Source organism: Molothrus ater, chromosome 3 (assembly GCF_012460135.2).
Source record: "Molothrus ater isolate BHLD 08-10-18 breed brown headed cowbird chromosome 3, BPBGC_Mater_1.1, whole genome shotgun sequence".
NCBI classification, from domain to species: Eukaryota; Metazoa; Chordata; class Aves; order Passeriformes; family Icteridae; genus Molothrus; species Molothrus ater.
This window is the reverse complement of record NC_050480.2, coordinates 27,279,484-27,305,225: the sequence shown is the minus strand read 5'-3', so window position 1 is coordinate 27,305,225 and position 25,742 is coordinate 27,279,484. Positions and strand designations below refer to the sequence as shown.

The following is a 25,742-nucleotide window of genomic DNA, read 5'->3' as shown; positions in this document are numbered from 1 at the left end:
AGCTCTCTAACCACAAGGCATGGAAAACAAGGTTGGCCACTAAATCCATTCTCAGCCCAGTCTGAAATGGGGATCAACTCTTGTGCCTAACCCCCTCTCTTTCCACCTACAATAGCTATCCCCAAAGAAGCCAGGAAAGATTGAGCCACATTCAGAGCCTCAGACTATCCTGGGCTGCCTCATGAGGTGGCACTGGTCCTGGGAGGAGCATAAGGATTAGAAATGAAAGTTTTGTGAAGAAGTGAAAACTGCCAGAAAGCAGGACTCAGGGCAAGCTCTGGAGGGCACCAGTGCCTGTGAGGCACACAGCGCATGCAGCAAGCGATGACCTGCTGGAAAGTGACTTCCAAGGCATCCACCAAGGGCGGCAGCCAAGTAGTGCTTCAGGGCGGTGCTCGACCTCTCTGGGCAACTGTATCTCTGGAGCCCGTGCCAGTCTTAAATTCCAGCCAGAGATACCAGACACCTGAGAATTTAAGGAGGTCTTAAAGTGACACATATACCAGTCTTGGAAATAGCTCTTTCAAAGTTTGGAACTATTTACAAGCACTTTTCCTTTACCCTCCAATATAACAAAACAAATAAACAAACAAGCATATAGTTGAGGTGACCCAGCACATAGATTAAGACTCCTTTAAGTATGGAATCAAGATGAAGCTAAAATCATTTAGGGGAAAAAATAAGCTGAAGCTGTTGCTGCTTCTTGCAAACACTTAAGCTAAAACCCTACTCAGAGAATGTTTCCCACTGACTTTTTCCTCAACAGCATAAACACTGGCAGCACTCATCTGATGGTCAGCATTGACTCCACCACATCTGGAACAGTTTAAGCCACAGCCTTCATGCAAAGCCATGCCCACAAAGTCAGGAAAGCAAACCTGCAGTTTAAAAGAAAAGCTGGATAGCCCAGGCTGAAATGGACATTTAGAAGAACAAGGATGAAAGCATCCTCCAACCATAAGTACACAACGTGTGCCAGGCTGGGGGTGGAGAGGAGAGCATCGTCACAATCAGTGCTAAGGGCAGAAAAGCATTTAGCTGAAGTATCGAGGCATCCACACGCCCATAGTATGAATGGTTATACAAGCAACCACTTGAAGGGAAAGTCTGTTTTTTTCTTCTTGGCACATAATGAAACTGAAGACAAACGGTGTATAAATAAAACAGGGTGCTTCTGTAGTACAGAATGATAACAATCTCAGCAATTCCTCGGCTCATGCCAGGAAATTCTCCTCACACACTGCATGCAGGTTTATCAGCCTTATCAGATTGGACAAGAAAAATAAAATTACAAAAGCAAGAAGGCAAAAGCCAGTGTCTCCACAACGGAGCTTCTAAGGAGCAAACACCACTTTATGTGGGAAAACCCAAAGTATGGCTTAACAAAGGCTGGGTTACGCCATAAAGGGCATTTGGCACTCAGTGGCCATTTGGCACTGCATCCCTATGTATTGTGTACATCATGTCAGCCATCCCTGAGCAAAAGCACTGAAGTGCAGACACACACACCTACCTCAGCTCTACTGCTCGCTGAAGGGAGAGTGTCACACATGTGGTGCTCCTCACCAGAGCACAAACTGTTGCACAGATGAATCAAGGATCATTGCTCTTCTTCCACAAAAGGGAAACCTGAGCAGCAACACATCCCACTTGCCCCACATCCAGACAGTCTGATTCCAAGCAGTTCTTTGTGGTCCCGTGAAGTCTTTGTCCCACTCTTGAAATCAAGATGAATTTACGTATTCCTACTAAAGTAACAGATGAGAGCTACAACTAATGCTATTCTGAAGATCAGAAACCTTGCAAATGGCAATTTTTTATTAATTTGGTAACTTTTCAGGAGAAGCTGTGAAAACCCCACTGAAGGTTTACAACTTTGACTTCCCAGATACCCCACAACACCTGATGGGAAAGTGAAAACAGTCTTCCAAGCAGGTCATGCCAACATTATTTCATCCACACCCAAGCTATCAGATGTTGGAAAGCTCAGATGTGAAACCACCCTAATGTTCCTCACACCACCAGCTGCTTCAGAGATGGAGTGACAACACAAGCCTTTCTTATGGATTAGTTTGTCCAGGTCCTCTGTGTTCAATGGCAGCAATGTCACTTCAGCAATCTCTACTGTGATTACAACTCTTGCATTCAATCTAGGAAACCAAACAAATGCTTACTGGACCCTTAGAAGCCCAAAAAAAACCCTGTAGGAACAGATTCTGCCCTGCACAACCTGTGCTAGTGTAACAGAGAAGTTCTTTGCAGGGCCTCTCCTACATCTATTTTATATACTGACATGTTCTCTTCTAGGTATCTGCCAAGTCATAACACAGCAGCTTTCTAAGAGACTCCTAAAATTCCCTTCTCTAGGAAAGTGATGCAGAAGATACTGATTTTAGGAACTTCAGCTTCAGAATACCTGATGTTTTGAAACCCTTTTGAAGTATTACTGTGCCTGTATTTTCCTTAGCTAAATACATAAAATACTTAATATAATATTATCTGCTGTAAGTTTTACAGAATTTGAGAGTAATATTTCAAACCCACCACTACAACAGGTGAATCAATTTCCATAACTTCCACTTCTTAATCAATTATGGATTTATTTCAGGTGAGTTTAAGACACATAGGCTTCTCCATGTACCAATGAAGCTAAAACTACAAGGGCAATCTCTATATAAAACAGCCAAAACCACATGGTTTGTTTTCAGGGTTTCAGTTTTCTATTAGTTCACCAGTGATGAGATATAAATACTCCAATGAAGCCTAGACTAAATGTATTTTTAGGAGCAGTGGTCTAGAAAATATATAATTAACAAATTAAGAAGCCCAAAATAGTTCCACAGAGCAGCCCACGACACTTCTTCAGCTTGTCACATGGTTGTTGCTGTGCCCAGCTATAACTGCTCACCAGCAGCATTTTGCTCAGTTTTCATAATTAGCTATAGGGTTTGCACTAATTTGCTTTGGGAGCAGCTCCCATCAGGCACAGAGGAGAAACACTCTCAGTTTACAGGATGACATCTACATCTGTTCCTGAGTTTGTGCTCATGGGGGCTGTGCTCTAGAAGACACGTCTATGTCACAAAAACATGTCCTTAGCCCACAGCTGGAGAGACAAATACTTTAAGTGATTTAAGTGAAAGCTCGCTAAACTAATTGATGAATTTCAGAGAGTGATAAAACTTTTGAAGACAACAACTATCAGTCTGTGGATCTCTTCACTCAAGTATTTTAGATGAAAGAGAAAAGGACTCTAACTAACATGAGTTACTGATTACTTACTGTTCTTGACATGTGCAACTAAATATTTGTAAAACTATGCATTTACAGCACGGACTTAAAATAAACTCATAACCCACAACTTTTTGCTCCCAAACAAATATAAAAAGAAAACAATATGGCAGTTTATACCCCGTTTATTAAGACAGAGCCATCTATTACTTAATACACTGGTTGGGTAGCCATAAATCACATTATTTTCTTACTCTATTAAGATGCAAGACAGTTTGGCAACCAAATAACAAAGACACATTAGGCAGGGTGGAGAAACATTTAAGCTGCAGTGAGTTAAAAACCATCTAAGCTGGGGAGACCTAAACCAGCAGAGTTACACAAGGTGCTGGCATCGGGTGACGCTCGGCACGGCGTGCTTGCCAGCCAACTCCTCGAGTGCCCAGCGGGCCTGCCAGGCCCCTCAACTGGAATGTCAGAAAAGGTCCAGGGACCGTCTGGATGCCGCTGTTTTGGACACCTACCAAAGAGCGCGCCACCAAAGCTACAGTTTCTGTGTAGGGATCGCATAGTTCTTTGTAAGAATGAAGGCTTCTGGTAAGAAAGTTTATAGTGCAATCTGAATTAATTTGTGCCCACAGTGTCATTATTCATTTTCCCAAAACAGTTTAAATATAATTGTGGAGGAATTTGATATCTCTGTAAAGATATTACAAAGCAGTGCTTATACAGTTGTTGACTACATAGATTCAATTTTAATAAATATATCTCTTCAAGCTTTTGCAAAACGACAAGCATGAAAGCAAGAAGTGGCAAAGCAGCCAAGTGCTTCTGTATCTTCCGAACGCTATTAAAATTCTCAGGGCTCTAAGGAGTTCAGATACCCTATCACACAGGAAGCACACCCCGTGTTCTGTTAACAGCTGCTCAGGGAAGAGCAAAACCTATTTCTGCTTCCACTTTGCCAACGTGCCACCAAGCTACAGCTCCTGCTGAGAAGTCAGAGAGGTTGCTTTACTCCCGACAAGCAAGTTCAGATATGTTTCTGCTTGTCAGCATAGCTGTGTGCTTAACATGGAAATTTGTAACACGAGCTGTATTGCACAGAGCTACACACTTTTTTTCCTACTGAAGACAAAAAAGGGTCAAGCACCATGAGCTTCAGCTCATAAATTCATTGTGTTGGCCCTAGGGAACCTCGCTGGTAACAGCTGTAGCCTTAATGCAAATTTACAAAGTGAACACTTAGCTCGAAAAGTATAAACACAACAGTTACCCTGATAACAACAAATACAGTATCAGGTTAACATCCTGTTGATAGACAATTTTTGTAAATGGAATATTTCATAAAATCATAAATGGCAATGCTTCATTGAAATAACAGATTTAATTTGCTTCTTGAAACAACTATTCTTAAATCAGTCTGGCAATATGCAAGCAAATTAAGTAAAAGCACCAGATTTCTTTTCAGTTTTCAAAAGATTGTAAGGTTTAAGTCATCAAGAGACTGTTTAGGGTTTGATTTTTCTTTTTTAAAGAATCTTGATTTAAGACAGTGACAGGGGAAAACTTCTAAAAAGCATCTTCAACAGATCCTCATCTCATTGCAAAACATTCACTTTAGGTATTCTGACATAAAACCATCAAACCTTTTCCTTTTAAAAGTCCTCATCAGGAGCATTTTCAATTAAAAAAAAAAGCTTAAAATTCAGACATATGAAGTCAACTACATTCAACAGATACAACTCGTGGTCAAGCTAAATGATTCTCTGTACATCAATACTGCAAAGAGGAAAAGAGCAATTAGCAGTGTTACACCATGCTCCATAGGAATTAATACTTTAAAAGCCAACTGATTTGATTTCTACTTTAAAATAAACAGGTATGAAAAATCTCCTTTGGTCACAGTCCAGAGACAACTGTTTAGGTAAGTGTGATGACAACAGGAAAAAACACACCAATCAACTGGTCATAATATATAAGTGCAGGTGAAGATACAAATAAAATAGTCCTTTTAATTGCAAAGCATGCCATACACAGACGGAAAACAGACAGAATTTTTAGAATTCCAATATATTAATGCTCACCATATTGGTGTACTTCAGTAGCTTCAAAAAAGACCATGAATGTAAACATGCTTGGAGGCATCTTATTAACATATAAATATACATGTGCCAGATACTTGCAGACTAAGGTTTGGCACATACATGCTCACTTCACAACAAAACTTTCAAAAAATGAGGCTCAAAAAGTGCTTTCATAATTTTAAATGTGAGTTTTAAATGTCTTAAATGGAGAAATACTATTTTAGAAAAGAATCAACTAAGATTCAGTTCACATTTTTCCATTAAATACTGTCTTTCAAGATAACTTTGGAAAAAAAATAACAATGATGCCTGCAGATATATCTCTCTGGTACTCAGCAACTTCTGACAATGACAATTTCTGTCTTACATGCAATTCTGCAGCAGAGAAAAGCTTTAAAGCATTCTGCAAATATTTTGGCTTGCACATGGAGACTGAAGCAAACAGGTTTTTTACTACAGAAATTCAGAATCTTTGCTTGTTTCTAAGTAGTGCTGAACCTCAAAGTTAAATACGGACTTAAGGATTTGAGTGACATCTGTAAGGCTTGACATGATTTTGTCAAACACTACAGAAAAACAGACACATCTTTTCACAACTCTATGCTTCTGATTTAAGGGCTATCATTTTGTAAGCAGCAAGTATTCAAATGTGAATAAAATTTAAAAGTACATAAATGCAAAACATTAATTAGCAACTTATTTTCTTCACAAGTTCCATTCTGACAAGTAAATTATCTGGACAAGTGTACTTGCCTTACAAGTATTTTTAAGAGTTATGCATTTAAAACTGATAAACTCCATAGACCTGATAAAACTGTGAAGAGATCCTAAACTCACAGACCCTTCCTGGATACTCATAATATAGTATATTTTCCTTTCCCCAATTCCACAGGGACATAAAATACCTTTGGTAGGATTCCTCACAAAACCCTCCTACAGAGTAAGCACTTTCTATAGCTCCTTCTGCTGAAACGAGAATCACCTCAAAAAAACACTTGACAAGACTGAGGCTCAAAAACTCATCTGTCACATAACCAAATTAGATTGGAATAATACAAGTGTACCTTTTTACATTGAATCCCACCATTAGATTAAAAAAAATAAAGAGGTGCACAAACCACAGCTTTAAGACATGTTTAAGGTTTTCTAAATGAAACCAGAATGAGAAACACAAATGAGAAATCAACTATTTGCATTCTCCACCCACTAGCATTTTAATGCCTTTAGAACCGAAAATGTATTCATTAAGAAATACACTGCAACTGGAATAGTCAACATTCAAGTCCATCAAAATTTAAGAAGTGATTCATTTTAGCATAACCACACTAGCAAATTATTCTGTATATTTCAGTGAAGCAGAGCTTTAAAAAAGTTGTAGAGAAATAGATAATTCCTTTTTTGTGTGTTTTAGGGGAGCAAATCTCTCCATAAAGATTATTTATACAAATTCAAGAGCAAACTTTCTGAGGTAAGGGTTTGGGGTTTTTATTTTTTTTTTTCCCAAAGATTCCACCACATGATTAAAAATTAGATGAATGTGTATTCCTGACCACATTGACAATGGCACAGCTAGTTCATGACAAGCAACTGCAACAAGTGTAAATGAAAAACAGGTCCCTGCACCGGGACAAAGCTTGGTTGCAGGCTGACTGTATGACACTAATATTGAAAGCAAGAATTTAAGTAAACTCATCTGGCATTCAGATCTGACTGAGGGAACAGTGAGAACGACACAGTGAAGGTACACTTAGGTGCAATTTCATGCTGGTGACTTTTTCCTCTTTTTACGCTTAGAGCAGATTTTAAACCAAGAGTTGCATATCCAATGACACATACACAATTCAAAACTTAAGAGACCAAGAGCACAGTTGTACACATAATTACATAAACTTAGTATTTACATATTCTAAACAAAGTTCCATTTTAACAGTTGAAGTCTTTTAACACATGAAAGAAGATAATTACTACAAAGAATGCATAACGGGATCACAAACTTTCCACAAGCATATAAACACATGTTTTAAAGTGCTTTCTGGGTGCTTCAGATTAACCCCTCGCAGTACGAGCTATTCTGTAGTGCTGTTCCAGTCATTACAAAATTATTTAAATCACTCCTCTTCAGGTGCATTGTGAGTTCAGGAATAATGACAACACCATTGATGAAAAAGCTTTAGGCTCTACCAACATAAACGTATACATTACTTAGGTTCAGATGACGTTGTCAAATACTTTGGTTTATCATAGCTTGGGATAAATATTTGATAGAACAAAAATTGCACCTCTCCACTCTTGAGTTTGTTTTTTTTTTAACTAAAAAAATACCCCAACATAAATTGACAGTATTCTTTGGTAAAAACAGGACATTTGGCCAGCTTGTGTGTACATCTATTTATCAAAATATCCTAAAAGTGAACAAATGTCGCTGCTGTACTGTCAATTTAAAGGAATAAGCATTCCTCAGTGGGGAGTATCAAAATATTAACCTTAGCAGTTACCTATACAACAAGCTGAAACACCTTCAGCAACCATTACAGGGGATCAATAATGTTTTAGAACACTTTTTGCTTAACATTTATCCTTTGCATTACAAAAACCTGTAAAATGCTCTATGCCTGCAGACAAGTCCACTACCTTGCAGTGACTACAGAAACGTTATTCAATGGTGTACACTGTCAAGTTGCTGTAACAAAAAGCAGGAGTAAGGTGTGCTGACCAACTAATACTCAACTGCACAGTACTTGTGCATTACCTATCCTAAATACTAAGAAAAGCCTATTAAAAATTCATTTAACTGCTACAAGTTAGGTGAATATATAAAAACAGAGCAGATATACAAGTATAACACTGAACATACTGTACTTTATTAGCACAAAAAGCCAGAACAAGGCACAGCAAGCAGAAAAATACATCAATAGAAGGGTTAGTGTAGCATACAAGAATAACGTTTATTGTACTTGCAGCCAAAATGTTTCCTACCTCACACAGGTCACTGCCGTAGAGAAGGAAGGAATCAAATACTGTAGCAGCTGGTAAAGAAACTAGGGAGCACTCAGAATTGGTACAAAACATTAAACAGGGGTCAGGGCATTCCAACAAGATTTTAGTGCAAAATATCTAAGATAGAACTACTTTTAAGTTCCATCTCCAAGTAAATAAGCAAACAGAAGTTAGAATCTTGTTTCTAAGTAATCTGTTGAAACTATCATCAGTGCATATTACTTTAAAACATTTTTAAAAGCGCAGATGGAAAGATATTTACAAATAAAGTGTACCAGTACCTTTGAAACCTGACATTTGCTTCAAATATGTCAGATTTTGTATTCTGATTATAATAATTCAACCACTTGTCATGTTCTCCATAAAAATATCAGACAACTTTAAATAATTAAGAATTTTTTTTCTTGTCACTATTACCTTCCACTGTAAGTTACTAGCAGTCAGGACACCAAAATCTGTTTTGGGAAAAACCCACAACCTTCTGTTCCACAGCAAGAATCTAATTCTGTGTCCTGCCACAGAAGCAGCAATTCACACTGGAAGGTATTTTTAACTGTCTGAGACAGTATTACTTTTGCTAACAATGCCACTTAAATCTCCAAGTGTTTGTAACAGAATTACAGTACTGAGCAGGCATATTCAAGTCTTAATGATTAGGAAACATTATACACTGTGAAAAGCATGATTCATCTGTTAGCCTCAAAGCACCATTAACTCTTAATGGACTGCTTCTAATGAACTGCTCTTCATTACAAGAAAATATTCACTAGTATTTGGAAACTTGTTTGTGAGCTAAATTATTACTTTGAGTTGAGGAAAGTTTTCAAGGAGAGAATTTAAAAAAAATACTTCAAATATTAGCAAAAATGCCCCTCCGATAAAGCCTTTCTTTACCAGCATTACATGAATGCCCCATGGGAAATGCCTCATAGTTTCTTCATCCAATTACTACAGCTATAAAAGGGAAACAAAATATTTAGAAATTAGCAAAAATATTTTCATTAGGCCTTAATGAAAAACGTGCAGAATTGTGTCTGCTTATTGTTTCCAAGAGGCATCACAACTTAGTTTGATTAACAGCAGGCAGCATCTGACAGGATACTAACACTCAGCTTAAATAGGGTATTGCAGAAAAGCTAGACGCCATTGGTGCGCTTGCTGCAGTTAAACTGTAATACACAAAAAAAAGCACGTTCCAGAAGCTTATTTTGATTTCCTTTTACTTTGTTTTTATAGGTTCCCGCTCCAGCCATCGCACCCTGACTTTTTGTTTATAGTGATACTCCTTTAGAAAGTCTTGCAACATTGAGGGTAGAGGAAGGTCATCGATTCCATCGTACGTAGTGCACCTGCAGATTACTGCCCGGCAGATATACTGCAGACTAAAGGGGAAGGTCCTGTTCAGAGATACAGTGAGCAAGGGTTCAAAAAACATGCAAGAGCTGGGGTCTTTGTAGTGTTCCAGAAGCCCCGTAACAGTGGAGGAGTGGAACACACAGGGGTCGTGGGCATCAAAGCTGAAGTTGTGGTTCCACTGCTCGATGCGTGCGTGCAGCGAGCGGTTGTAGCGGCGGAAGCTCACCGAGAAGAGGTAGTCCTCCTGCGCAGAGTCCCTGAGCAAAAAAGTGCCTTCGGGTTTCCCCTCCAGAAGTGCTTCTGCTTCGTAGCGGTCCATGACGCCCCAGTAACACGGGTTACCTGTGATCTGGAGCAAGTCCGGCACGAGGCAGTGGATGTAGTCGATCTGAGTGTGCACTTTCCAAGCCCCCTGCCTGCTGATATGGCCATGGCTCTCTCCTGACATCTGACGCTGCTTCTGCCGGCGCGACTGCAGGCAAAGCGTCGTCGTGTCCTCTTCGGAGTCACAGCTCCCTGGAGGTGTTATGGTTTTGTCCCCGGTCAGCTCAGTCATACCAGGGGCTAACTTTGGTCCCAGTTTATACAATGGATTTACCTGTGCTGTAGCTTCAAAAGTGTGTATTTGGGCATTGGGAGGGGGATCAACCCCTTCTTCAATACTAAGCCTACGTCTCTCTCTGAGTCTGTCCTCTTCATCTTCTGTGGAAACCAAGGAAGGATCAAATGTGTCAAAGAAAGTTGAATGAGGGCTCACGGGTGCTGTGTGTTGTTTAATCAGATGCCACTTCTGGGCCAGATCTGAGCCTGCAGGGAAAGGGCATTTCTCAAGCATTAGTTCAGAGAGGTGGATCTTTCTTTTGTTAGAAAACAGAGGTTTGGACTGCTTGCTGTAAGTTCTCATGGGAAAACACAGCCCAACAGTATCTTGGAGACGCTGCCGCAGAGAACGGCTGCCTACTGTCCTGCTGGATACCGCGTCCATGTCATGGACTGAGCTCACCCCATACCTTCTCTCCCTCCTCTGCAAACCACTTCGTGTTCTACCAAATCTTTTTTCACCATCCAAGGAGCTCTGTGTTTTGGTAGAGCAGGAATGCTTCTTCTTCCCACCCCAAGGAGCATGCCGAGAATAAGAGTCCCTTCGAGCAAGCCTGGCTCCTGTGGTGACACATGAGTCATTCTCTTTCTCAATGCTTATTTCAACAATCTGAGGAATTTCTGTGACACAGTTTTGGTTCCGCCTTGCTGAATTCTTTGAAGGACTTAAGCCTAATTGCAAAGCAATGTTTTCTCTCAAAGGGCTGCTGGGCTGTTGTTGAGTCAAGTCAGTTATCTGGATGGCTTTCTCTTTACCAGATGAGCAATTATTGGAGTTCACAACTATACTCTCATTTTGGCTTCCACCCTCATGACTAAAGAGGTTCTGGCACCTGTATTTGAAATTGTTCCACATCTTTCCCACTTTATCCATGGATTATGTTATCTAAATCAAGAGGAGAAGAAATATTAAAATAAAAATATACTTTAAAACATGAGGATACATCTTCAGTTATCATTTAAGTTACAGACCCAAGATGACTATTATTAACTGAATGCAATACATTTTAAAAAGTGCCCTAGTCTTTGTAGGGTTATGTGGAAGCAAGATGCATCACATATTTCAACATTTAGAAGAATATCCATCCTTTTAAAATATTTTCTAAATGAGTACTTAGAAAAATGACCACAAAGAAAGTGTTTAGGAAATTACAAATATTTAATTTACAAGTAGGCCCTCCTATTTTTCTATAGGCATGTAGGTAGGTCTGCATAGTTGTATTTGATAAATAGGAAATACACAATCTAAAATCCTTTATTTAAGAAAGAATTTTTAAGTCATATATTAGGTATGACTCCCTGATAAGCTTCCGATAAGCCACAGTAAAACAAATCCTGAATAAGAACACTTCAAGTCACTCCAAACTAGGAGAGCTGTTAGTAAAATCCAACAAGTGCACTGCAAATGTCCAGATGCACCATGTAAAAACAAAAGCTCCAGCTGCACACCACATAAATTCCAAGATATAGCTTTGTAAGATTAAAAGAATTAGCACAAAAATAGAAATTTAGGGGGGAAAAAAGCATTCATCATTATTAGATGAGACAATCACCAAAAGACAATTTTAGAATTATAAAGACTCTGATACATTAATATAAGCCATATGAAACAGCTGAAAAAAACCCCAGCAACCAATGGTCGGCTTTATTACTTAAGATATAAAAGAATGAAAGAGCCCAAGGAGCTTTTCTATCTTTAGTAAGAACACTTAAAAAGAAAGCAGCTCCACAGCAGAAACATGATGACAGTGAATCATGAAGATACTGTAAAAAGATAAAAACATTAGCAGTGTGTATTCTGAAACTACATCTTTAGAAACTGAGTTTGATAATTGGAACAAGACTGCCAAAATTACAGGACTGCCCTAGGACAGAGAGAAACAGGCTAATTCTGTACTAAAAAAAGTCAGGCAATGCCAAACTAAATTAGATCTAATTAAGTTCTGAGAGAAGCGCTAAACTTAAAAGACTAAAATACGTCATTTTATCTAATTTAACTCTTTATGGAAACTGCTCTGTTCTTTGGAAACAGATTATTTTGCAGCAACACTCCTCTGTTGCTGCACTACTTTTCTGTTCATAACCAGAGAGGAATCTGAAGCAGTGACTAAGTGCACTGGGGCTCATGACATAAAATGGATGATAAACAAGTCCTTACAACAGGAGCATAGCTGTAAGCCTATGACTTTATAGCAGAATCCACTGAGACTGGAGAAGAGTCAGAGGCACAGCTTACATGAGAAACATGAAAGAGAATGAATTGTAACACCTGACTGTGATAGGAACAAAAAACAAAAGCTTTCTTTCTCACTGTCATCAGATGATCCAGCAAACCCAGCGAGCCAGGTACCCAACTGCACTAAGACCATAAGAATTAAGTGTGGATGAGGGAGCTGGGGAGAAGGGGGAAATCAGTCTCTGAAGGTTACTGGTACAAATTACCTACAACAGTGCTAAAGGACAATCTGCACAGCACCCACGTGGTTATTAAGGAGGCAGACACTTGCAGAGCAATGTTTCACACAGAAGATGCTACACAGTTCCATGTATACATGAACACTGTAAGCAAATGAGGAAAGCACATCTTCCTGATTAAAATAAAAAAATCCTTAAATTCTTTTTTGTTCTGGAGTTGTCTGGATCAAGCCGGGGAAATTCTAGGAGCAGCAGAACTACTAAAATCAGACCACATACAAATCTGCAGGAAGCACCCAACATGTCTCATGTCATTGCAATGATCATAGCTGTTTGTGGTGTCTCAGAATACCCATGCTGACCATGAGGGAGCACATGTTTGCTGGCTGCCAGCCTGTCAACACAATATATATAAGGTTGACTTCTACACTTTTGTCTCAAGTTGTAAGTTTTTTATTGTCTTCCTAGTCAGAGAGATGTTTAAAAATTTTGGGAAGAGAAAAGAATGAGATAATATATAAACACCATTCCCTTGGCAAGTCAGGCTAGAAAATGTACACAATTTTGTGATAATGAACTGGAATTACTTTTCTATCCACCAATCACATGCTATTCAGTGGTGTCTTTTATTCTGAAATTGCTCTTTATTGCTCTCCCTTTGCTCTCCCTAAAAGGTCTTAGGGTGGAAAGTTCTCTACATGTGCCCAGAAAGCTTCAAGAACAAATAAAAATAAAAACCAACAAAACACTCCACCCACAACCCCCCCAGCATACTGGCTTGACAGACTGTACTTTTCAGAAGTTAAATTTAAAAGGTTAAGTACTTTTTGTCACACTCAAGAGAATAAAGATACCTTTCTTACCCAGAAAAGCAAATGAGTCACTGTGTCTTGTCTTGAGAATATACCTCAACATGAACTTGCTAGATTCCTTCTTTGACTTGTGGACATGTTTACTACAAAGGGAAAAGCAGAAATTTTGTTAATTGTTAGAATATATTTTCATTTAGACATTTACCATTAATCACTGACATCAAAGGGATATTTTACTATTTATTTCTGAAATGTGTCCATGTAACTGCCTACTCTTTATATATTTTTAACGCATATTAACATAAACAAAAAACAGAACTTGCTTTTTCTATACATTAACAACATTTGTCAAGTACAGTCATGGGAAGGACTCTGAAATAAAACTTTTGCCAACCAAGAGCAAAGCCACAGTATCTGGATCACTGAAGTGCCAGGCACAATGGGCATAATCAAGCCTATGAAATGGTTTCCCCACATTTTGGTCTCAAGTTGTGGTTGGCAGTGCTGTCAGATCACCACATACTGTCTCTCCTCCTTGTTTCCAGCTGCTACATCACATCAAAAGGCAGCTAAAAATACACACTTTTCTAATATTACTTTTCCAGGTAAGCAACTGCTGTACTCTCCACAAGGATGTTATATGATTGTGAAGCAAGAGCAATATGAACCATGATTCTAAAAATGGGAAAGTGGAATACAAGACAAGTTCTTTATTAAAAGAGTAGGTCAGCAGTTCCCTAAAATAATCATCATTGTTTTTCAGAAATCCAAGAGGAGTTGAGGGATTTAATATACTCACACCACTGTCAGAAACCTAACAGTAACAGAACAGAGAAGATTTATTTGCTTTTCCATGCTAGATTCAAGCCCAGGACAGCAGTAAGAGTTAAGAGAAAACATTGGGAACTTATATTAAAGCTTTACACACAGAACAGGAAGAAAAATATTGAAATGGGATGCACATGTACTTCAATGAAAAGCTACAGGGTTGAGCAATCATTAAGTGGATATTAAAAGTTAATATTCTTATGTAGAAACTCCAGAGCAAAGGCAGCAAAGTCCAAGTATTTCTAGTTTCCATTCCCTTCAGGAGGCACTTAAATTGCTGAAACATTTTTAAAGTTAGGCCACACTATTGCTATTGAGATTCCATAAAAGTAACCTTTTCAGAGAGCAACAGAGTGAGAAGTACAAAGTATTTACCAGATGAAGATCAAAGCACAAGTACAGTTCTTCTGCAACTGTAACATTTACTCTCACTTCTTTTATTCTGCATTATGTTCCTAGCAAGTTTACAAACACAAGACAGTCAAACCTATTAAAATGTGTTCAGTGCAAGGCCTTAACAGAGCAAATGCAAGGTAAAGTTGCTAGAACAAGGGCTATCCAACTTCAAACAAAACCTTACTTGGAACATTAGCTCATTCAGCCCTCTGAAGTTCGTCTTCATTGCAAACAAAACCAGTGATACTGTTTTACTGGGCACAGGTGGCAAAGGGGCTGCATGCAAACCATTTTAACTCATCAAAAATTCAAAAAACCCACATGGATGCTTATCCTGACGTGTCATGCTTCATGGCACTAGCTTTATATATCCCCATTCTTCTCAGTTCTGCTCAGAAACATGAGCAGTCAATACACCACCTATCACATCACCACTGCCAGCCAGCTGACACAGCCTGTTGGACAAACTGCCAGGTGGCTCCAGGAGGGAGTGGTTTCTTTGGGAACCAGCCTTCCCTAATGGAAAACAGTTCCTTGAATTTGGGCAAATTTTCTCAGTTAAACATCTCAGACTGTGTTAGAATAAAAGTTGAGTCACTGGTAAAGTATTTAAAATTCAACCTAGTGATTTTAAATTACTTTAAATCAATGTGCAACAGATGTGTGGTTTCACAGATTTCTTGTGGCAGCACTAAGCTTGACAAAATAAAAATTGTTTCTGAACTGGTTCTAAAGCCATCCTAATTTTACAAAGGAGCACCGCCAGTGGTTATTCTAGCCTAAACAGGAAATCCATTTCATTCCATCAAAATCCACAAAGTGAATTCAACCATTTGTAGATTTTCTAAGAAAAAAACCCCCGATTATTTTTCTAAGAAAAATAGAGGTTCTACTGATATTCTTAACACAATCTCTTTTCAACTAAAAATTATTTCTACCTACTTTGAACTGGCATAAATGATCTTAAAAATAACAGATAATAAGCACTCTATAGGGATTACAGAAGCAATGAGCAGCAATACCGTAGTGCTGTATTCCCATTTGCAGTAAATTTAGAGACATTCAAATGCATGAAGTTTGCATTAGTGTAGTCTTCAAGTATTCTGAGAGCACAAATACTGAGACAACAAAGAAATTTTAAGCAGTATGATAAAGCTACACTTGCAACTTCTTTGCAATCCTAAAATACCACATATTAACAATTACTGTGAAAACTCAGACCATTCTTTCCAGAAATGTCACAAGATCTAGGCAGAGCTTTCTGCCTATGACTTCAAAGGAACTCTATTCAAAGTCAAGGCTGTGCTCTGTCTGAAAGAAAATGCACTTGTTTCACCCTCACAATTCACCCAATTTAAAATTTACTCAGTATGGTTTATTATATTCAAAGTATTAACTCCTAACAATGTACCATCTTCACAAAAGATGATACACTACACAAAGTATGATACCTTACATACCTGAGAACAGGCTCAAAAAAAAAAAAGAATCTACAAGATTATTTGTTTTGTTATTTTTGTAAGATGATAGCTTCATAACACTGAAAGGTAACAAGGTCAAAATATTGAAGGAATAAAAAAGCAGACAATTCTTACAAGTCAAAACCCCAGTAACCTGGCAGGAGTTAAACCCAGAAACCTGCACACTGTTTAGCTCAATATTAGCTGGAGCCTACAGAGGCAAACTGCCTACCACATTCCCTGAACCGGGTGCATGGACCATGGAGGTACAAGCAAAAGACTGGAGAGAAACGCTGCTTCTATTTGTGTCATTCCTTAAAATGATTTGCTTAGCAGTGACAAGAGACTCTTGTTAAAGACATTTGCTGCCATTAAGGGATGTTTGCTGAAGAGGTCCCTGCCCTATGTGCACGCTGCCAAATGCCCACTGCAGGCTTCTGCTGTAGGGATGCACTGAGGGAGCTGCTCCCACCAGCGTTCCTCAACCTTATCCAGTCAAAGTGAGGAAGGCTGGCAACCCCCTGCATCTGAAGTAACCCACTTGAGGAAGGAAGGGCAGTACTAAGGATTACAAAGCAATTTCCTCCCTTCCAATGCACATTCCAGAAATAATGAATTACCACTGTGATACTAGAGATAACGTTTCTTAAAAACAAGGAATTTGTTGGCTCAAGAGGAACCATGCATTTTTCTACACACACAAAAATGTGCTCACTGCAGACAGCTCAAAGAGCTGATTTAGAGGCCTGGAAGGAAAAGGTGGCTGCTTTTTTTTTAACTAAACAAGGTAAAGGGGCCAAGTATATCAAGTGCTCATGAAAGCCTTATTAGGATAAAGTACTACTGGTTTTTAACTATTAGGCTTTGATAAATTGGAAGTGCAGTTGCGTAGGAAGATGAATATGAAGGTTTGAATCCCCAAACCAAAACTCAAACATGCCAGAAAAGAGGTAAAGGATACAGAGCTACAATTCCAACAACACACAGAATTGGCCTAAGTCAGCACTGCAACCAAAAGAAATGGCGTCAGCCTCTTCCTGGCCACCTGTGCTGGGGCAGGAGGTGGTCTGTACACCATATGGCTGCTCAGTCAACCAGCTCAAGGAACTGATCCAGACTAAAACGAATTCTCAGAAAAAGTCTCAATCATTTACTCCATCTGGTTTATGACTTCTGTACAAACATTCAAGTTAACACATGGGCGGAGCAGATGAGGAGGGAGGAAGCAGCAGCCAGGGCAAGACTGCTTCCTTCCACAGCAGCACTGGTTAGTTCTGCTGAAGTTATTATGTTCTTAGATGGCTACTTCGAAGAGAAATCTCCATTCTCAACTGTGGGGCTCTGGCTGAAAGAAAGAGATTAGGACTCTATTCAGATGCCGCTTTGAACACTTGCATTGAAAGTTCCGCCACTGAAAACCTTTACTTCAAAAATAAAATGCTGAGTTGGCTTGATGCATTCTGCTAAAACACAAGGAAAGCTGAAAGCTTCAAGGACTTAAGCTGGCAGACTGTCAAGTCAAAATCAACAATGATATTTTGCCATTGCTCCAACCTGGAGTAAGAAGTAAACTCCTCCTCCTCTTCCTTGGTGCAGATTTGCATTGAGCAAAAATCAGTCTTAGCTTGGACAGCTGATGTTCTGCCAGTTTCTTCCCAAGCAGATACTGCTCCAAGACTTTCAACAGTGGGAACATTCTTGTAAGCCCCTTTCTAGGCTTTGGGTTTCCAAAAGGACAATTTTGGGACTATGTGTGTTTATCCTGGATTGAAAAGTACTGTACAGTTGCTATCCGTTTCTTTGCTTTTCAGAAAATCTGAAATCCCTGAAGCAGACAAGCCATCAATAGATGAACAGAAAGTTATGGCACTGAATCAAAACTAGAGACAACTGCTTTTTAAATACTTCTTTCCCTCCACTTACCCAAGTCAAGTAGGTAATAACCATCATGAGCAAAGCTGGTAATTCTCATTATGTAAGAATCAGAGCAAACATGAGTTTCAGATATTAAAACAGAAATAACACTATACAGATTTACCAAGAACTCCACATAGTGTTAGATTTCTATGCTAGAAACTGCAAATTCAAGACAATGGCACACATCAATTCCAAGTCAGGAAACCTTCAAATCATTTAGGCAGTATCCTGATGGCAGCCACTCATTGTAACATGTAAATCCACACAAGCAACATTAGATGAAAGCAGTTTCCTTAAAACTACCTCCATACACCCTAAACAGGCAAGTCAATTTCACCTTAGCATTTCCAAAAGCCACCAACACCAATGAGCATTAAGTTAGCAAGGTAAAGAACCTGCCATGAAAGGGAACTCTAGGTGATTTAGTGTAGTAATGGTTCCCATACTGCTACATTTAACTCTTCTCACACAGAAGCTGCCACTATCCTTTTTTAAAATTCATGTGGATAGAATAAATGGTTCCAGTCAGTGTTCAAGTTAAGTACAGCAGCCCTCTTGATGACTTCTGCAAAAGCCGTAAGTACTCCAAGAAAAGTGATGGAGCTCTCCCCTCGTAGAGAAGAATTTGTTTCTACTTCTAAGAACACTAATGAAGCATATCCTCCTCTACAAACTTCTAAAATATAAATAGGTATCAAATTGATAAAAAGAGTGATTTAATGGTTATTTGTATGTAATTCTTGGAAGTTCTGAGTTAAGAAAAAGCATACCTTAATAGCTGTGCCTCACTAAAAGCAAAAGAAATTGGAAGCAAAGTTGAAAAGATGAGTCAAATCACATCCCACATCTTTGACAAGCTCAGTAAAAACACCCAATTCAATATATTTTGTAAACAGAGCATTTCATTCAATTGCAAATGGCCTACTTTCCAAACACAATCCTTCTGTTCTGGGGTCAATTTATACTGGTTTAGCAGTCCTATTTCTTCTCACTACATTCTTCAAAAGCTCAACAGCCTGTCTAATGCCTCTCCCTCACCACTGTACCTGTGCCCCCCATCAGCTTACAGGCACCTCCTGGACACAGAGCTTTTCTCATGCATCCAGCCACTTCCCATGTGTCCTTTCAACCTGACCAAGCAAAAGATCATATTCTCCAACACAAACTAGCTACCTGCCACCTCTTATCAACTGATAAAACCAAAGTTTTACTTGTCTTTCTGTAGCAATGTACCTAGAATGGTGACCACATAGGGAAAAGCATTATTGCCATTCATGCAATTTGCAGGAAAAATAAAATAAAGTGGTCTTCTCTCAAATTTAAGTGAAATGGACCCAAAAGTTCAAAAGTTTCTAAAACCATAACAGCTGAGCAGAGTAACAGCCCAAGCTGCTACCCAGCTACAGCTATGCTTCCATCAAGCAGAAGGCGGCCTGAGATGGACAGTTCTAATAACATAAACTTATAAAGTGCCTTTCATAATGACTTAACTCCCAACTCACATTCTGTCATGCCAGAAGTTTGGCAAGTAACTGCTATCACTACAGCACCACTGTAAATCTTAGATCAGTTTCTGTACAGAATATACTTCAATAAAATAGAAAACTGAATAACTGCAGAATGAGACCAGGGGATTTAATCTGCAAAGCATTTGGCAAGCAAGGAGTTAAAATCTTGCCTAAGACTAGCCCACAGCTGCTGTCAGCAGTCAGGCTTGTCAAGAGAAGCTCTGGGCTCTCTTGACAAGACTAATTGGCAGCAAGCACCTGGTTCCCCAGGCTGGGCCTGGGGAAGGTAAAAGAACATAAACCCTGCAAAGAAGAAGGAGAAGCAGCTGGAAGGCTGCCAGTAGGTCTAGCCTGTTTCATGTTTTCACTTTAATCCACAGGCAACTTTATCCTAGACTATACCCAGCTAGAGCTATCAGAAACATTTCAACTTCCCAGCTGAAGGAAACCTGTGCTTTGTGGTTCAGTACCTGCAAGTTCTGCCAGTGAGCACTCACCAAGCCTTGGAGTGCAGGGTCCTGCTGCAGCACAGCCAGCTGCAACATCAACACTAGCACTAAACTGCAGTGGAACCGACATTTCTGACATGGAACTGACATGGTTTTCTAATGCCACCAAAAATTTGCTTAAAGGTGTTACCATAACTTTAAAATTATGGACTAAATTGCCAGAAGATCTAAACTAAGACTGTTCTGGATATTCTGTACATTGAACACATAAAGCATGGGCAACGACAGCTTACGAACATAGCAAATTAAAGTGCATCTTTAAAAAAAGTAAAAAAAAAAGGTTTAAAAAATCCCCAAGATTCTGGAAAGCAGCTAGAAGTAGGATGTATGAGAAATTTTAAGTGGGATGTCCAGAAAAGTTAAAAGACTTTAAAAATATTTTGACCTCTGCTAAGAATCATGATTTCAGTGAATGTGAAGCTTTCTGAAATTCTGCCCTTGTTTTTTTCATATTAAAACTCAAGTAAAAAAAAACTTAAAGAATTAGCCTTGCAGGTTTAGCCCCCAAGGTAGGAAGATCTTTCTTAGGGGTAAGGGACAAAAAAAAAATAAAAATCCTTTAGTTAGTTTAGCTGAGTTTGTACAACTGAACCAACAAGCACCTAGTTATATATAGACATACACAAAAATTGATATATGTGAAATATGTATAATATCAAGATACATGAGAAATTTTTGTGTGCAAGACAGTGTAAGTACAAACATTAAAATGTCAGAATGAAATTTCTTCAAAGCAAATTGCTCAGCAAATACATTGATTATGTCTTGGCCAAGTTTCACATTTTAGGCATTTTAACTTGCTAGTCAAGAATTCTAACAATGTAGAGCAGCACTAAGTTTCCACATCTTAAAACTGGAAATTTGGAAGTGTACTTGTACATAGTCTCAGTTTGAAAAACACTTCAATCAATAAGCATTAATGCCAATTGATGGTGCTTGGGAGAACAAAAGATTACAGTGGAATAGCTTGATAGTCAACCCACTGTTAGCAGTAGAACAAACTCACCCAAAGAGCCAGAGTGGGCTCTTACCTGGGACACTATATGAACTATTACAACATTCCTTTAACTGCTCATGATACTAAACGGTACCAATACAATGATCCAGAGGCAATAGCTAAAAAGAAAACACCTCAGGGTAATGAGATTAAAAGTTATTGTGTTTAGTTACTGCTCTAGCAATAACAAAAAAATGTTTCTCTGCCTGACAGCAAAGGGTCCAGCCCTTTGCAACACCTGCTCTCCATTTTTGTTCAAAGACTACTAATGAGTAATCTAGAGGCTCTCTTGGTCTCCACTCATGAGCTTCATGACTCAGTGTTTTGGTTTTTTTTAAACAAACAAAAACAAATATAAACACCTAACCAAAATACCCCACCCCAAAACCAAGCCAAGACAAACAAACAAAATAAAAACCCCATAAACCCACCCACACCACACTTTCCTTGTGCCATGCAAAAACAGGAATGCCCATGATTCAAAACATAGGATCAAGACGTACCATAAACGCTTCAAGTAATAATATCTAACCCTTCACACAGTCAGAAATGTAAGACTATGACTACCTGCACAGGACATGCATTACAGAGACTGAACAAGCACTGATAAGAAAATCAGGTGTTTCCCCTTAAAGAGCATCAGTTGCCTCAATCTATTACAACTGAGGTGCTAACTAGATTATTACACTACTATCTTATCTTCAAGGTGCTAGACTCCATTGCACAGGAGGATGAAATAGGACAGCAAGATAGATAATATGTGGCTACATCTTCTTCGTTTTACATAAAGCAATCAGTTAAATAAAAACTATTTTAATGAAATGCTTATTCTAGCAAAGAAGCACCTGTGCATGTTACATAAGTGAGCCTCCACAGGATGAGAATTTTCTTAGAAAAATATATGTATTTGGTTAGCTCCTAAATTCTTCTCGAAATATAAAAATGCTTTGTCTTTTGAAATCACCTATCCAATCCAAAAGCTGACTCCAGTTATCACTAAAGGATTGTTGCAGCAAGACCCTAGCCATGAATCACTAATCCACTGGTTAGCTAACGGGCATTCCTACTAACCAATAGGCAAATGGCCTACCTAAAAAGACAACTCACTAACCTGTGGTCCCTCTTGAATACCTACACACCAGCTCATTCAATATTGGAAAGCTGCTTGGTATCCAAGGGCTCCTATCTGACATGGATGAACACAACTTACAGGCTGCAGGAACTCCAAGAAGATGCAGCAAAGGAACAGACTAGAAAAATGAATCTTTACAACACCATTGCCAGCTGCATGGGACTAATAAAACCAGTAATGCTCTTTGGCCCTGTGAAAGCAGAGACTCAGTCACATGAATGGCTTACCCTGCTTGAGCAGGGAGGTTGGACCAGATCATCCACTGCAGACCCTTCCTTCTAACCTTACCTATTCTGGGATTCTGTAATGGCTTAAGAGGCTGCATTTCATGCAGGAAGAGTCTGCAGCACCACAGAAAATTGAGCAAACCTAAATCAATGATTACTGAGTGATAAACTTGTCAGAGGGCAGCTATTGAAGAGTACAGTTCTTTCTAGGTTGTTTCTCATGAACAGAATTTAGCAATAGAAAGGGCACCCTAAGGGTGATAGTCCATGATAATTAATCTACCACTGCTTTGCTCCTATTAAAAGGGATATTCTTCCTTCCCTCCCATCCCTTTGCATCAGTTCCAACATTCATCTGACCTCCATTTTCACCATAAGCTAATTGATGGAAGCACCAGACAGACAAACAGCACTTCAATGAGGAAAAAAAAGCCAGAAGAGACAAGTGATAGCATGGAGGTAGGAGAATTTCCAGTCTTATGCAAAGAGAGGAAGGGAAAAGAACCATGTCTACCAGCAGCAGTGAGCCATTAATGCTGGTTTAGCCATTTCTGTGAAACCTACTCCTTAATGTTAACCCACATTCTCCTTATAACGTGAAACATGTTTTATTAAATGACAGATTAAATCAAAGTCTTAATTGTAAAGCAAAAACTAAAATTCAGATTCAAGACTAACACTCATCTAGAAAAACACTGTACCCTTCAGAAGATCAGGAACTGTAACACTGTTAACAGGGGAAACTATTAATTTGAAATATAAGAAATATTCACCTTTATTTTTTTCAAAAAGATGGTTCAACTTCTACTTGAAAGACCAGACATTTTCTGGTGTTTTTATAAAGCACAGGAACATTTTAAGAGCACAGGAACAACCTGTTCAATAAATGAGTTCAGAAAGTTGTGATCCTTAAGTATCCTCCATAATGAAAAATACTTTGATTCTTGATGTAAAAAATAAATTTTAAAAAAGTCATTATGATACATGGCAATTTCCACATCTAACTACTTTCACCCAGGGACAAGGAATTCCTGAAGGAAAACATGCAGCATGGTGATCACAAGAATGAGAATTCCAAATTCTACATTCAAAACTAGATGAAAATTAAGACATTTTCTTAAAATACTTATGAACAGTCACAGCTTGAGCACCCTTCAAATATGTAAAGTTGTAGGGTCCAAATAACTAAAACCAGTTGTGCAAGTTCAGAGATCTCCAACTCTTCTGCTACAGATTGGCAGGAGTCTGCCACTTAGGTGGGGGGAGGGAAAACCCCAGAACACGGCCTAATGTTTGACTGTACACAAGACTACAACATTCTGATTGTACTGGCACCAGTGGCACACAGACATACAAAATTCACTTGTAGGTAACTTAAAATCTGTCATGATTTGAAGAAAAATTATTTATTTTCATAAGAATTCTGATCAGCAGCCAGACTGGAACATTCTTGCAGCAAAATCTGTTTGCTCCTATAATGAATGAACATGGAAAAGAAGCACCTGATCCAGCAGGTACCAACTTCCCAAGAAGTTCACACTGCCACAGTGGGCTCTGCTGCTGGTTCAGAGGAAGCACAGCAAAGAAACTCAGGGAAAACTCTCTCACACAGCTCCAAGAGTCTACATAATTGACACAGATTTTGCTACAGGGGAAAGGCATTTGAAAAAAGAAACTTTCAGCTGTGCTGTATCAACAGGCAAGGCTATCTTTCTTAAAGTTTAAACTAGTCACCTTCAAAACAGCAAAGAAAGTCAGTCTACTTGGTGGCCCCAAAGTCTTTACCCAATGGGACATGATTTTGAAAATATTTTTTTCTCTTTTTCCTTTTTAAAAAATGATTTATTTATTACTATTATCTAATGCTTCCCATCATCAGACACATTCAATCACTTTCTGTAGGTTTCTGGTCTGGTCAGAATTTCACAGGCTAGGTAGCTACCTAAAATAGTTATTTAAAGTCTAAGTTGTCGGAAAAATGTCAAAAAAGTTACATTTTGATTGCTTTTAAAAAGCCACCACTTCATTTTATAAATGCAGGAAGTTCAGATTTGCGTGGAGTATCTTCTGCTATCTTTACAAAAGTTCAGATAAACTTGGTCCAGTTTGGAACTCCTGAAGAAAAATACCTTTAGGTTCATTAGCCCAGTAGTCTTTTGAGATTTTATCTGTGAAGTCTCTGAAGAATCATATTGAGTTTTTTTGGCTGTGACAGCACTCAGTCCTGACCAAATGCATAAACCCTGTGTGGGCAGTGACTGAGCACCCCCTACAACCACAGCTACATGGTGTGATGAGTGACATCCTCATCATGCTCAGAAGTAACAAAGGCATTCAGATACAGAAGAAGCCAAACTTTAGCCCAGTATGGAGACCTCAGCTTCTCTTGAGTCTTAACAAAAAGACACAGTCAAAATACCAGTGTTGGCAGGAGTCTGGAGGTACTGCAGAGCCAATGGGACAAGAAAGGAGGAGGAACAAGTGCATGATTCTGGAGCTGACACATGTCAGGCCTGTCTCAGAGATTTCCCAGCTGGCTTTGTGCCATAGGACCCCCTCAATCAATTAACTTGGGACAATTCTGGCTCCCATGCTCTGCAGCCCGAAATGTACTTGAAAGAGAAACCCTGCTGAGCATACAGAATGCAGAGTCTCCAGGGTACCCCACAAAAACCAAAACAAAACAGAAAACTGCCATGTCCAGATCAGAAATTTTCAAGAAGAGAACTGGCTCAATTTTTACAGATTTTCATGTAAAATTAAAACAATACTGCTCAGCCAGAGGCTGCCCACAGACAAATTTCACGTAAATGTTCCAGTTCAGAGGTGCACTACAATATTTCAAAGTAGAGACTGACATTAAAAAAAGGCACAATTATTCTAGTTCTGTTTCTGAAAACAGATGAAGAATTTTGGCAAAAAGCTTTAAACAAAATTAAACTCAAGGCAAAGAAAAGTCTTAAAGTATTTCAGTCCAGGAGATCAGAGATCAGGAAAGTTATAAATGATTGAATATACCATCTCTTAAAATTTTTCCAACACTTTCTATTATCTTTGGAAGAAACAGATGAAGGAAGAACACCACTGGGAACAATGACTTGTGTGAACTCCCACTTTCACTTAACCAGCAATGCTCTTTGTTACAGAAGTTTACAGCTGCATAACAAAACAGGATGCTTTGTCAATGATACAAAATCAAACCATTCAAATTGTGCATTCTGACTTTTCAAACTGCTGGGTGAACAGCTGGACACTCTAAGAGTTATCTGT

The 25,742-nt window shown here is 38.8% G+C and overlaps 1 protein-coding gene across 3 annotated transcripts in view; it reads right to left on the bottom strand.

Annotated features, from left to right (window-relative positions):
• Nucleotides 1-8,157: 8,157 nt before the first annotated feature.
• The window catches only part of SOCS5 (suppressor of cytokine signaling 5), a 43,839-nt gene continuing 26,254 nt past the window's right edge, over nucleotides 8,158-25,742 (bottom strand). For all 3 annotated transcript variants that reach the window (XM_036379975.2, XM_036379974.2, XM_054514266.1), the window contains exons 2-3: nucleotides 13,550-13,641; nucleotides 8,158-11,157 (exon numbers count right to left, since the gene is read on the bottom strand). In XM_036379975.2, the coding sequence (XP_036235868.1) occupies nucleotides 9,535-11,145 (1,611 nt within the window). In that variant the 5' untranslated portion in view covers nucleotides 11,146-11,157; nucleotides 13,550-13,641 and the 3' untranslated portion in view covers nucleotides 8,158-9,534. The remainder of the gene's footprint in view (nucleotides 11,158-13,549; nucleotides 13,642-25,742) is intronic.